Source organism: Callionymus lyra, chromosome 14, assembly GCF_982586985.1.
Source record: "Callionymus lyra chromosome 14, fCalLyr1.hap1.1, whole genome shotgun sequence".
Classification (NCBI taxonomy): Eukaryota; Metazoa; Chordata; class Actinopteri; order Syngnathiformes; family Callionymidae; genus Callionymus; species Callionymus lyra.
The window spans coordinates 8,237,870-8,251,678 of record NC_141831.1 but is presented as its reverse complement, the minus strand read 5'-3'; the positions used below and the strand labels follow the sequence as shown (position 1 = coordinate 8,251,678).

The following is a 13,809-nucleotide window of genomic DNA, read 5'->3' as shown; positions in this document are numbered from 1 at the left end:
GAGGGTCCAGAGTGTCCAGATCCAGATTCAGGGCCATAGTATCCAGCTAGGGGTACACTTTGGATCGTGCTAGTACAAAAGAGATCAAACAATGATCGGAGAAAAATATCACAATATATGATGTCGCTCAGTTTGGCGGGAAACCAATGCAAGTCCCATGAAGCTGAGCGAAATCAGAGAGGAGCCGCCGGCGAGTCGTAATATCACCAAATCAATAATAAATCCACCTCCTTGTACACGCACACATAAAAGTTTATAAAAGACCTGACGCTAAAAACTTAATTCATTAGCATACGGTGTAGACAGTTTGGAACTTGACAACTTGTTTGGAAGTTCCGCGAAACGACAACGTGACATAGAAGTACAAATTGACAACTTTACCCTACGTGACAATGATTGGTCAAAGTGCACATTTAAGAATAGAAGAAGATGCTTGATTTATACAATAAAAAAAAAAAAATTATCGCACATGTTTTCCATATATTTCCATATTCTTTCGATATATCGTGCAGCCTTAGATCAAACTCCAAAAAAATACTTAAATAAGTTTGTATTTTTAAGCTTGTTTGTGGCATCAGCTCCAAGTGTCTCTGCATTGAAATACATTGCCATTTTCAGTTCGCAAAATTAAAGCCGATAGTCTGTGATCTTTGGCTAAAAACAAGCTTAAAATGTAGAGTTGATCAAAATATTATCAGAACAATTTCTAATGTCGAGGCTTCAATGCAAGAGGGACGTTAAAGACAAGCAATCTGGAGGTATTTGGATGTTTTAAAGTGACTTTTTGGGCGAAGATGAAGACGACTGAGCTCCGGTCGCTATATTAAAATGAACAATATTTTTGTCTAAAAAGGAACAAATTACTCTAAAATAATCTCAACCCTTAGTGAATACGAGGGTGAGTAGTAAATGAGTCAATTTGGAAATTTTGGGTAAATTATCACTTTAACAGTTAAGGACGGTGTGTGAAGAGAAGAAGAATCTTGAAAAAAATCCGAAGTACACCAGAAGAAAATTCCATAGATGCTACATCTTCCTTGTGTATACCAGCATCGAAATCAAGTGACCTTGAGGCATTTAGAACATGGAATATTTCCAATATTCACCAAGAAGACGTCTAGAATCTGAGCCATATTACTTAAACGTTTAAAGTAAAATACTTTTCCAACAAAAAACAAGGGTAATTAAAGATACTAGGCTTTGTTTTCGATCATTTTTAGAGACCTAAAGCCAACTACCTTTAATTTTGTATATTTCTGACTGGCAGCGGTAGAAGGTCACTGGTTCACGACCAGCTTAAGGCGGTCGGACTCTAACCAAGTGTTCTCCGCTCAATCGCATGCGTTCCCTCCGGGTTACTCGCTGCATTTCATCACGCAAACGCCAGCGTACGCTGAGAACATTTGAAATTGAAGGAGACTGACGGAAATATTATTGGTGAACGTGTCTCAAGCGTGAACATGTTTGTACAGGCATCCACGTCCTAGTGTCAACACATGTGCGACCGAACAAAAAAAAAGGGGTTGAGACTTTGCCTCGGCTTGAATCCTTTCTTTCCGCCCGAGAACAGACGCAGAGTCCCCGAACAATATTGCAGTCGGGGCAGGAGGAGAGAGAAAAAAAGTGTGGGCACCAGTTTTGTCCTCATCTTTATCTCAGCTTGAGAAAATCGTTACTGTAACATGGACTAGCAAGTCTCTAGACTCCGGTCCGGGGGGAGTGGTATGAAGAGAAGCTGTCAGATAAAAGGGCACGTAACATAAAGAGAACAATATCTCGGACGAGAGCGGTTAAGTGCAAAGGGTGATGAAAGAACCTGCCGAGCGCGTTGGGTGCAACTAGAAAGTGAATGGAATAGCAGCCCTAGCTTTCTTTTGTGCGCGTCTCCGAGCGAAATGTGCGCGAGCGAATGTGCGCGAGCGAATGTGCGCGAGCGAATGTGCGCGAGCGACGGCTGTTTTCTTAAAGGCCTTCTTCTTGCGTTTTCGCCCGTTTACCGCAATCTCCTCGCACTAATCGGGAGAGTGATTGTTTTTGCGACTCGAGGGTGTTCCAGATTAGTGACACATGGCTTGTCAAACTGAAGCTCCAGATTAGCCTTCCGCTAATCCTTTACAATTCAATGCTAATGCAGACATCGCACACACATTCCTACACACTTGTGTCTTCTTTTGTTGTCGTCGATTATTTGGGATTGATTATGTCTGAGTCGTCCACTTTGGATTAAGGGGAGCTGGTGAAAAAAGTTCTTGTCAGGACCCTAGTTTTAAAAACTTGCAGTATAAGGGCCCATAATGTATTGCAACAAAGGGAAGATACAGGAAGCAAATAAATTGCATGTTTTCCTGGTTGAATACAGTTGAAATTCAAAAATATAGTAAATCCTGTTGGCGTCCATAACCGTTTCTGACTTCACTGGATGGAAAAAGACGAACATTGTCGACAATACACCATCGACATCCAAGTATCTAAAAAATGTAATAGTAAACATCCACGAAGCCAACGTCGTATACCAAGGCCAAAACAAATCAACAACATTGACAATAATATAAATAATTTTAGAAACAGAAACAACCCCAATCATAGGAGCAACAAAAAAAAACACAACAAAATACACAACTTCAACCAAACGTAAAGTCTGAAAAAAGGGACAGAAATGATAGGAACAGTTATTTTTTCTGGATTTTCTATTTTTTATTGAAAAAAAAAACTATTATGAATAAACTGACATACACGACATCAACCAAATAAGTAGCATAAACAACACAAATTAACCAAAAATAAATGATTTATTTGGTGAAAAAGCAAAGTTTGAAAAAAAGGGACGAAAATAATAAATAAACTGTTGTTTTTTTCTGCTCAATTTTCCGTTTTGGAAAACTGATAAACAATTTTAGTAAAACAAACATCAACATCAACCCAACAAGTAGCAACAACCTTAACACAAATTAACCAAGAAGTCAATATTTGGTTCGGTGAAAACGTAAAGTTTGACAAAAAGGGAGAGAAATAAATGAAAAGGGGAAAAAATTATGTATATTTAATTTTATGTAAACAGTGGAGTTGGTATGTGTTGCGTGGGTTTACTCCGGACACTCCGGTTTCCTCCCACAGTCCAAAAACACACAGAGGTTGATTGAGAACTTGGGGAAATTGTCCTTAGGTATGAGTGGTTGTCTGTCTTTGTGTGCCCTGTGACAGACTGGCGTCCTGTCCAGGGTGTCCCCTGCTTCTCTGATGAAGATGATGATGATGATGATGATGATGATGATGATGATGATGATGATTAAACAACATATAAGATTAAACTAAATAAATTAATGCAATTATGTTTATATCAGATCCCTGTGGCATTAAATAACATTTTGTATATTGCAGAATATTTTGGTCTCCATAGGAATTTTCAGCATTAAAATGATCAGTTATTCAATCCTCTTTCTTATGTTTCATGAATTAAATGCACTATAATTAGGAAATTAAGAACATTTTGCTTCAATCTCCAGTGAAATACACTCTTGTTTGAAATCATACGATCATTGATGTTCAACCCGAATCTAAATTTTCCCCTCGGAACTCCCTGGTGGTACAGGATCCTGCTTTACAAAACCACGACTGTCCGTCGAAGACCTCAGTTCATAATGAGACGGCGGTCAACGATGAAGAACTTATGGTCCCGACAGGGAGGTCTCTCCGCCGTCTTCTCCCCAAAGAGCTCGGATTCCCACTGATTTCCGTGGGAGTCGTCATTCCATCCTCTTTCTGCCCGCCGTAAATTACGCTTTCCCCCCCAAGACGACCCGGGCCAAAAATTGAAATCTGCAGTAAATTGACATGGCGGCGAAACAATATATTTGCGAGCAGGGAGAACCTTTACGAGAGCAAATATGGCTTCGCCGACTGTGCCGCCTACCTCTGATTTAGGCTCATCATTAAAAGGTAATTTCATTTTAGTGACACGTCTGGAACTGCAGACTTTTGTGTGGCTGGTGATTCATTTTTACACAGCTATGGCTTTTTGCTTCTATGTTCCTCTTGCTAATTACAGTTGCAGATTCATTCATTATACACCGTCGACTAAAGGTTGGGATTATTTACGGAGTAATCTGTTCTTTTAGAGTTGTATAGACAAATATGTTTGTTCATTTTAATGTAGCGACTGGAGCTCAGTTGTCTTCGTCCAAAAAAGACACTTTAAAACATCCAAACACCTCCGTACTACTCGTCTGTAACATCCCTCTTGTATTGCAGGCCAGTATTGTGAGCTTTGTGTTGATAAAATTTGAATTTTGGCAGAACTATCACTTTAACAGAGTCTTTTTTTTATTTTATTCCGAAACAGCAACAGCAACTAAACAATTACCCACATGGAAATCGCAAGAGTTGACTGTGCGCTTATCTCTGTGACGAAAAAACGATGAAAGCTACACAAGAGTCAAATCCCACGTTGATAATTTGGACTTTTATCTACATTTTAAAGTTTGAACGGTGTTTCTACGTGAACGTACGCCAGAATAGGAGATGTTGGAAAAACGTCTTTTTGACCTTGTCCCATTCACTCCTTATGGGAATTTTTTATATTCTGGCCTGAGTGCGAGTCCGATCGAGTCGCACGTTTTGTTGCGTTTTTTGTTTGTATGAGACAACAGCGTGCGTGAAAAGTGCCAAAAAAACGGAAGGAAGATGAATAATAAGTAAGTAAGTAATATTTATTTATATAGCGCTTAAACAATCAAAACAATACTCAAAAGGTATATACTTTAAAGATCAAGATAATACTGAGAACAACACAGGAGTTCCGGAAAATCAAGGAAAAGCCTGAACAAATAGAAACGTCTTAAGATGTTTCTTAAAGGAGTCAGTAGATCATCAAGCGTTCCAAAGCTTAGGAGCAACAGCCTGAAAAGATTTCTCTCCTCTGGTCCTGAACCGTGTGCGTGGAACCATCAGTAGATTGTGATCCACAGACCTCAGAGCCCGAGCTGGGGTGTAAGGCTGGATCAGATCACTGATGTAAGGAGGAGCCTGACCATGAATAGATCTGAAAGTAAGAACCAGAATTTTAAAGTTGATCCTGAAAGAAACTGGCAGCCAGTGAAGAGTTTTAAGGATCAGGAGAAATGTGAGTTCTTCTACTAGAGCGGGTTAGAATTCTCGCTGCAGAGTTTTGAATCAACTGCAGACGAGACAGATCCTTCTTGTTAAGACATGAAAACAAACTGTTACAATAGTCCAGACGAGAAGAAACAAACGCATGGATTACAAGCTCCAGATCATGTTCCGACAACATTTTCCTAAGTTTAGAGATAAGAAGACGCTCGAGCAATAACAACAGTGGGATGCGTCACTAATCATGAATCTTCCTGAAAAGACCATTTTGTTTTGCCTTGTTTTTCTCGAGATACAGGGATTTCCAGATGTAAACCCACACAACATGAGGAGAACACAATGCATAAAAAACATCAACCAAATAAGTAGCATTGACCTCAACAGCAACTACACAAATTAACCAAAAAAAAGGCTTTAATGAGTTGAAAAAGTTAAGTTTATTTTCATTTTTTTTAAAACTTAAAAATACTGTAAAAAACATCAACCACAATGATTGTATGTTAACCAATAGACTGTGGGAGGAAACCGGAGTTCCTGAAGTAAACCAACGCAACACGAGGAGAGAATTAACATTTGGATTATTTTATTTACACATAGCTTTTCAATAAAATACATAAAAATAACTCAAATATGATGTGAAAGTCAATCTTAAATTGGAAATATTGATACAATATCATGAAAAAAAATTAACTATTTAACTTTAAAATTTACAGGGGTTTGTGCCTCCTTACATTTATCATAATTCTGATAGTAAACCCTATTTAACATGTACTAAATGTGGTATATGTTGGTTTTTTTGGGGCATCTTCACCCCTTTTAAATGTTCAGGGTGGTCTTCTGCCCACTTCGATCCCCCCTTACAATTATAAAAAAAAAAAACGGTGTACACATTTTGACAAAAAATAACTAAGGACGACAAATAACTTCTCAAGTGAAAATTTAAAAAAGAATTTGAGGATCATTTGTCCAAATGACCTGCTGTCAGTTTCAGACAGAAAGTAGGAACTAAAGGAATGAATAAACCCGAGGAGACGTCATTCGCTGAAACGCCAAAAATATTTTCCATCATGTTTCCAATATTCCTTCTGCTTGAGAAACGTCCAATTAATAGCAGGTTATTGACTGGAAAAAAAAGGTAGAATGTTGTCGTTCTTTCCCAGGATCCAGCATATGTGCGTCTAAACCCTCCTCCTCCTGAATATATCTGCAGGTAGCAGCCAAACGCTCATGTATAAATCCGTCTGTACGGAAGTGTAGCATCTGTGAAAGCAACACCTTACTGAAAAATATATCTTCCGATGTATCGGGGGAAGCTAGCACTTACAGTATCTGGGTTCGAAATCCTATGATTCCTTCCCACCTTCCGCTGCCCTCCTTCTTTCTGTTTTAACTTTTCTTTCCTTTAACACCTGGACTAACAAAAGAGTAGCTTTGATCGCGGGGAATCCCTCGGCGTCGCCGCGATGAATCCACAGCGGAGCTTTAGTCGGGTGTGCGTGATGCGCATCAGACTAATGCTGCCTCGCAGGGGATGCTGGGCTTTGATGGTGGAGGGAACGGAGCGAACACCTCCGAACGCTCCACCTGTCAGGGAGCGGCCATGAAAATGGATGGACTGATGCAGGGTTTGATGGCGGGACTGAGGGAGGGAGAGAGAAAATCTGGTTTCTCCAGTGTAATCAGTGGCTCTAGCAAACACACACACACACTCACACACAGACACACACACACACACACACACAGACACACACACACACACACACAAGGACGCTTGTTATCAGCTGCTTTCCCACGCTGTTGAGCTACAAAAAGCTCCACGCCAGGAAAAAAGGAGGATGAAGCGAAGGAGCGATGGAACGGGACAAGCGGAGGATAGAGGGTTGGACTGTAGGGGCAGCTTAGGCTCACTGTGAGGATAACCACTCGTCTCTATGGGGGGGGGGGGGGGGTTCAACCCCGGACCGCTGGGATCAGAGTTTGGAACTTGAAGAGTCCAGTGACGGAATTAAAACAAACAAATGAAAATAAAGTTGTGTCAGGAGGATCGTGGGAACCGTTTGGATTTTCAAAGGGGGTCTTCTGCCCCCTTTTGTGTCTCCTTACAACTATCAAAATTCTGATAATCAACCATATTTATTACATACTAAATGTGGTATATGTTAGGTTTTTTAGGGGAAATTCGACCCCTTTTGAATTTTCAGGGGGGTCTTTCTGCCCCCTTTTGTGTCTCCTTACAACTATCAAAATTCTGATAATCAACCATATTTATTACATACTAAATGTGGTATATGTTAGGTTTTTTAGGGGAAATTCGACCCCTTTTGAATTTTCAGGGGGGTCTTTCTGCCCCCTTTTGTGTCTCCTTACAACTATCAAAATTCTGATAATCAACCATATTTATTACATACTAAATGTGGTATATGTTAGGTTTTTTAGGGGAAATTCGACCCCTTTTGAATTTTCAGGGGGGTCTTTCTGCCCTCCCCCTTACAATTATCAAAACCCTGGAAATGAACCATATTTGTTATGTACTAAATGTTGTATATGTTTTTTTGAGGAATTTTACCCCTTTTAGATTTTCAGGGGGTCTTCCACCCCCTTTGGTCCCCCTTACAATTATCAAAATTCTGGAAATCAACCAATAATTAAAAATGTATTTAATGTGGTTTATTTTTTAAATTGGAATATGACCCCTTTTAAATTTTCAGGGGGGAGTCTTCTGCCCCCTTTCTGCCCCCTTACAATTATCAGATTTCTGAAAACAACCATATTTATTACGTACTAAATGTGGTATATGTTTTTTTCAATTGGAATTTGACCCCTATTTACATTTCAGAGGGGTCTTCTGCCCACTTTGTTCACCTTCAAAATTCTGGATGTCAACCATATTTAATATGAACTAAATGTGGTAAATGTTTGGGTTTTGGGGGAATTTGACCCCTTTTGAATTTCTGTGTGGGGGGGGGGTTATTCAGTCCCCTTTGTGCCCCTTTACGATTATCAAAACTCTGGAAATAAACCACATTTAATATGAAGTAAATATGGTATATGTTTTTTTTATTAGAATTTGACCCCTTCTGAACATTTCAGGGGGGTCTTCTGCCCCCTGTATGCCCCCTTCAGTCAACAGAAGTAGCCGAAATCCTGGAAATCTCCTTTACTTAGTAGATTATACATATGTGACCCTTTCCATTCACCTGATGGCATCGCCCCCCTACCATCCAACCCTCACCGACGATCCTGCCTTTTCATGGCATCCGATACCTACACATAATTGAAAATAGATTCTCAATCAAACACTCAATAAACACTTCAGCTTGGGGAGATTAAAAATTCCACCTCCGCGGTTGCTTAAACGCTGCGATCGCATCCGTGACTCTGCCGTGCCCCCCCGCCTCACTGCCTCGCTGCCTCTCATTCCATCGCTCTCTCTCTCTCATTCCCTCGCTCTCTCTCTCTCCCTCTCTTTCCACCTCTCGACCACTTACGTAAGAGATGCATTTGCATAACAGGCTGTTTTTTTTCCTCGCCGCCTGAGACGCCACAATGAAATGTGTCAACATGGGCTCTCGATCAACAGGACGTCACTTCCCGTGTCTGGATGGATTTCCTGACCGTCGTCGCTTGATTGACCCCCTCACCCCCAACCTGACCCCCCTGCCGTGTGGACCCCCGTACAATAGTATGGCTCTTAAAAAGACTCCTCGAATCAAGCCACCTGAAGTTACTCTCTCTGAGAGAGTAAGTGAAAAACATGCATTCCTGTTCAAGACCACCCGAGGCAGTGCTTTTTTTTTGTGTAGCCTGAACACAAATAGCTATTTTAGTCACGTGACTTTTCGTCATGTTGCTGCACGTGTCCCCGAGTAGCTTCTTACTGACGTCATTAGTGAGAATCAAGTCTGTGGTACTTCTTTTTTTATAAGGGTAGCAAGTGAGTCCAGGTTTCTCCCCCTTCGTGATCGATAGAACTTTTTTTAAATGGGTAAAATATTTTGAATTATTTTGGCGTTAATGACTGTAATCAAACAAATGGTGTAAGAAAATATTTCTGCATTTAAATATTGCAATATTTGTTTTAAAATATCGTATCAGTATTCAAAAGTTTGTTTGTTATGACCCTTATATATAAAGTATTTTATTTCCCTCATATCTTGCTTTAATTTTATTATTAGTTCTTTTAAAATATTCACAGCATTTGTTAAGCAATGTATTGTTTTTTTTTTAATTGTATTTATCTATTAGCCTTCAAATCATGTTTTGGTTCTTTTATGGTTTATATTTAAAAAAAAGGTTTGCCTAAAATAAAATAATGGGATTTTGTATTTACAATTAACCAAATATTCACAGTGCGTGTTCATTTTTGTGTTGAAATATAACTTCCTGCCAATAGATGGCAGCAGTCTTTACGGCCCAAGCGGCTAAAGGAACAAGGAAATCCCGTGATGACGGAGGATGAGAGGATACAGTGGACTCCAGCAGCTTTAAAAGCTGATGTTTGGACATATTTTGTTGTTTTTTTTTAAATGATAACCTGTGATGACTAAGGACGAGAGGATACAGTGACTCCAGCAGCTTTTAAAGCTGACGTTTGGACATATTTTGGTTCGAAAACAAATGAAAGCAGTTACGACTTCGTCCAGAGTCATGTGGTCTGTAAATACTACAACACCAGAGTCAAGTACTGGACAATACTACAAATATATCCTTGTTTCTTTTAGTATAGCAATATATCGTATCGTTACCTCTGTATCGTGGTACACATCATATGACATAATTATTTCAAATACACATGTAAATAGGTGAAAAACCTTTTTTTACATTGGTTCTATGATATATTTTATATATATTTATGTTGACCGTGCTGCATTCAAAGACGGCTTAAATACAGGGTAAAAAAATTAAATCCAACATGCTTCATTTACATGTCAAATGTAAGAACAATTCCCATATCCAAGTGGCATAATATTTTGCCATCTATGACCAATGCAGCAAATTATTTCTTCCTCCTTCAACTTTTAAATAAAAATCTACTTAATGGATGAACATTTTTGGACACTAAACATAATTTTAAGGATAAACGTATCATGCATTTAGGCGTCATTTTGTAGCAAAAATAAGTCTTTTTAATCGTGCAATATTCTTGCATCCGGTTGGACTCGTCTTACTTACTGCTGTTATCCATAACTCGTGCAAAGGATCATGGGATCCCTGATGAGCTTTGACACTATATTTGTTTTTGTAACATTAGTCTGTGACTCCTGACACGTCAATAGACTTATTTAATGGAAGTTTACTGGGAAAATAAACCTGTAAACTAATAACACAAAAACTCTACATGATTTATTTTTACCATTTTTAATGACTGGTCAATAAAACGCTGACATAGTTGCAAAAAAAAAAGTCAAGGTCCGTGAAATCATATCAGTCAGGGGTCCTTAGATGACGAAAAGTTGCAAAGGATTGTGGGATAGTATCATCTATTTATTGTTTTTCTCACTCTGAAATAGTTTGATAAATGTAAACATTTAAACTGTTGTACTTTTACAGTTTAAATCTATGAGCTCAAAGGACGAACATCAGTCTGTACTGGTCGCTGATGACATCATCAACAAGCGCTGATTGGAGATGATTCGACAATCAGGACGGAGAGAGAGAGCGAGCGAGTCGTATGGCGGCGGCGGCGGCGAATGCTATATAGCTCGCGATGGCTGAGTAATGATTTGGATCTGTGCCCGAGTCGACGCGACGATGAGGGGAATACAGATGACCGACGCTCCACCGTCGAGCGCGTCGACATGGAAATCAATTAGCGGGAGAAAAAAAAAAAATAGCATCTAAGACACACAAACGCACACACAGATAAGTAAGTGTACACAACAACGCACCCGTGGTCACATACATTAAAGCCTAATGATGTTGTTCAAGCAGGAGTGCTCTCAGTTTGACTCCACACATTTACACTTCAAACAGCCACGCACACAAAAAAAGGGAGGAAACCAGAGTTTCTAATGAAGGCAAAAATTGAATGGAACTGAGGTTAGTGAAAAGAAAGATTTTGTAATCCTGCATTTAAGTGGGGTTCGGGGGTCACATGTGGCCACTAATGAGGCAAGACTGGTCCGAGTAGAACATCTATAAAATATATTTCTTAAAGCTAACAATTTTATTTTGTGTTTATTTTTGTACTCTAAATACACATTTCTTAAGTTCTTTTCCCTTATTTTTTTCTTTCTTTTTTATTTTGTGAATATTTGACTGCCCCTTAAAATAATTTGAGTGACTATTGAGATCATATTAAGAAAGAACACATTTAATATAATTTAATATAAATGTTTTATTGGAGAATTCTGTTTAATTTTGTGTTTATCTATTCTTTTTCATTTTCGTCATTTGTTTGGATTTTGTCTTTTGGCTTGACGGTCCCTAACAACAGTTCTTCAGCTGAACAGGATCAGTTGCCAGTTCTCCTCAAACGATCACTACTAGTACTACACAGTACTACACAATACTACACAATAAACCACTGATCAATACAGTGATTACCAAAGGAATGACGTAGTTTATAAATATAGTTTTTTTTTCTGTTTTCTATTCTATCTATTAAAAACAAAGTATAGAAATATATATATAATGTTTAATTTGAATTCCCTCCCTCCAATTTGTGTACTTCTTAAGTGTGTATTTTATTTGTTTTATTTAAATATTTACAACTGACTGAATCAATCAATTTTCTAAATGTTTTTTTCAGCTAAAAACATCCATTTTAAATACTTTCAATTCAATCAAACGTATAGAATACAACAGATTTAATGTATAATTTGATATTAAACCGAATTTTTTTTTTTTTTTTTATTATTATTGTTGTTGCAACTTGTTGTTTTTTCTTACGAGAAGCACCTTTTTGACATTGAACGTCAACAGGATTCTATATAAATAAATAAAAAAAAATTGAAAATGAATCATTTCTAAAAGAATATTTCCCCCAAAAAAAACTGCTTCCATCAGCATTCGTCGAACACTCAATGTATCTCCGTGACTCATGCAGGACCTGCAAGTACCAAGAAGCCCCTCAGGAATGCTTGATTCATGTCGAGGTGTGCCTGCCTCACACACACACACACACACACACACACTGACGCACGCACATAAAAACACACACACGTGTTTGTATTTCCAAACAATAAAATCAGCCCAGCTGTCAGTCAAGGGTGGCTCAGAATATCTAAGCTCCCCTCATGAACCCACGCAGGTCAGGGGGGGACCCCCCCCCCCAACCCTTCAATTCCACGCACCCCCCACCACCCACCCTACCCCCCATAATAAAAAACAAAAGCTTCCGGGCTCACCTTTGAGAAGAATCCCGTAGACGGTGTAGAGGGTGAAAACCAGATGCCCTTTGAAATTCATCCTTTCTTTCTTTCTTTCCTTCTTTCTGTGCGCGTGACAGTTTGTCCTCCTCGTACCTCCAACACTTCTTTTGTATCCAGGTGCGCGTCAGAGGTGAGTCACCGGGAGAGCGACTTTTTTTTTATTCTTATTATTAATGGAATAAAAGGGAAATAAAAGAGTTGCGAGACACTTGCGAGTATCTGGTTGGGATCGGTGGACCGAGGGACTCGAACCTTCCTCCTCCTCCGGCGACACTGGTGCTGCTGCTCGGGAGCCCACTGTGGTCACTGCGCTGCACGGGCTCGGGACGCGCAGTGGAGCTGAAGCCCCGCCCCCTCGCAGGGGTGTTGACAGGGGTCTCGACCAATCGTGGGCCGGCGGGGGGAAAGGCGGGAGAAGAATACGCTGCAAAAAATGACACCCGGGGACGAAATTAATAGGAATTTAATTCTTTATCTTATTAAATACAAACATTTTTAAGTGTACTTTATGTTTTTATACAAACCTTATAGGTGAAGAAATTTTTATGTTGATTTATTTATGCATTTTGAAACGAAAATAAACATCTTTTTAATTTAAATAAGCTTTAAATTAAATTAGTTAGTTATATACCACTGTTGAGATCAATAATATTATTCTATTTCATTTTAGTTATAATTATTTCGTTTTGTCAGCCAATTTTATATAATGTCTCTTCTTTTATTTGATTGTATTTAATTATTTTACTTTATTTATATTCATTTAATCCTTTTATTTTTTTTACATTATAACACTACCTTTTATTTGATTGTATTTTATTAATCTTTCTTTAACTTTATTTATATTAATTCAATTTTTTGTAATTATTTACATTGTACTACTACCTTTTATTTGATTGTATTTTATTCATCTTTTTTTTTACTTTATTTATATAAATTTCTTATTTTTTCAAAAGTATTTACATTGTACTACTACCTTTTAGTCGATTGTATTTAATTCATATTTTTTACTTTATTTATATTTATTTCATTCTATTCTATTCTATATATTATATTCTATCTACTAAAAGACAACAACAAAAAAGCATCGAAATAAACATGTCCTGATTCTTATTTTGATATCATTGATTAAACGATTTAAATATTTTTTAACAAATAAGTAGATTTAGTCTGCTTTATATTTACATTAAGAGATAGTGAAGGATTCCCAGCTACCCAGGGTGATAGCTGCTTTTGAAAATGTCTATCAAATGATAAAAGTGGAGACAATACATGGTAACAATTATTAAACGATATAAAAATAAAAATAAATAGCTAATATCCTCACAATGAA

The 13,809-nt window shown here is 38.2% G+C and overlaps 1 protein-coding gene across 2 annotated transcripts in view; it reads right to left on the bottom strand.

Annotated features, from left to right (window-relative positions):
* Positions 1-12,763, bottom strand: part of cadm2a (cell adhesion molecule 2a) — a 240,924-nt gene extending 228,161 nt beyond the window's left edge. Inside the window, exon 1 of one of the 2 annotated variants that reach the window (XM_087808253.1) lies at positions 12,456-12,763. In XM_087808253.1, the coding sequence (XP_087664379.1) occupies positions 12,456-12,516 (61 nt within the window). In that variant the 5' untranslated portion in view covers positions 12,517-12,763. The remainder of the gene's footprint in view (positions 1-12,455) is intronic. The other variant, XM_087808254.1, reaches the window with a different exon arrangement.
* Between the last annotated feature and the right edge of the window lie 1,046 nt (positions 12,764-13,809).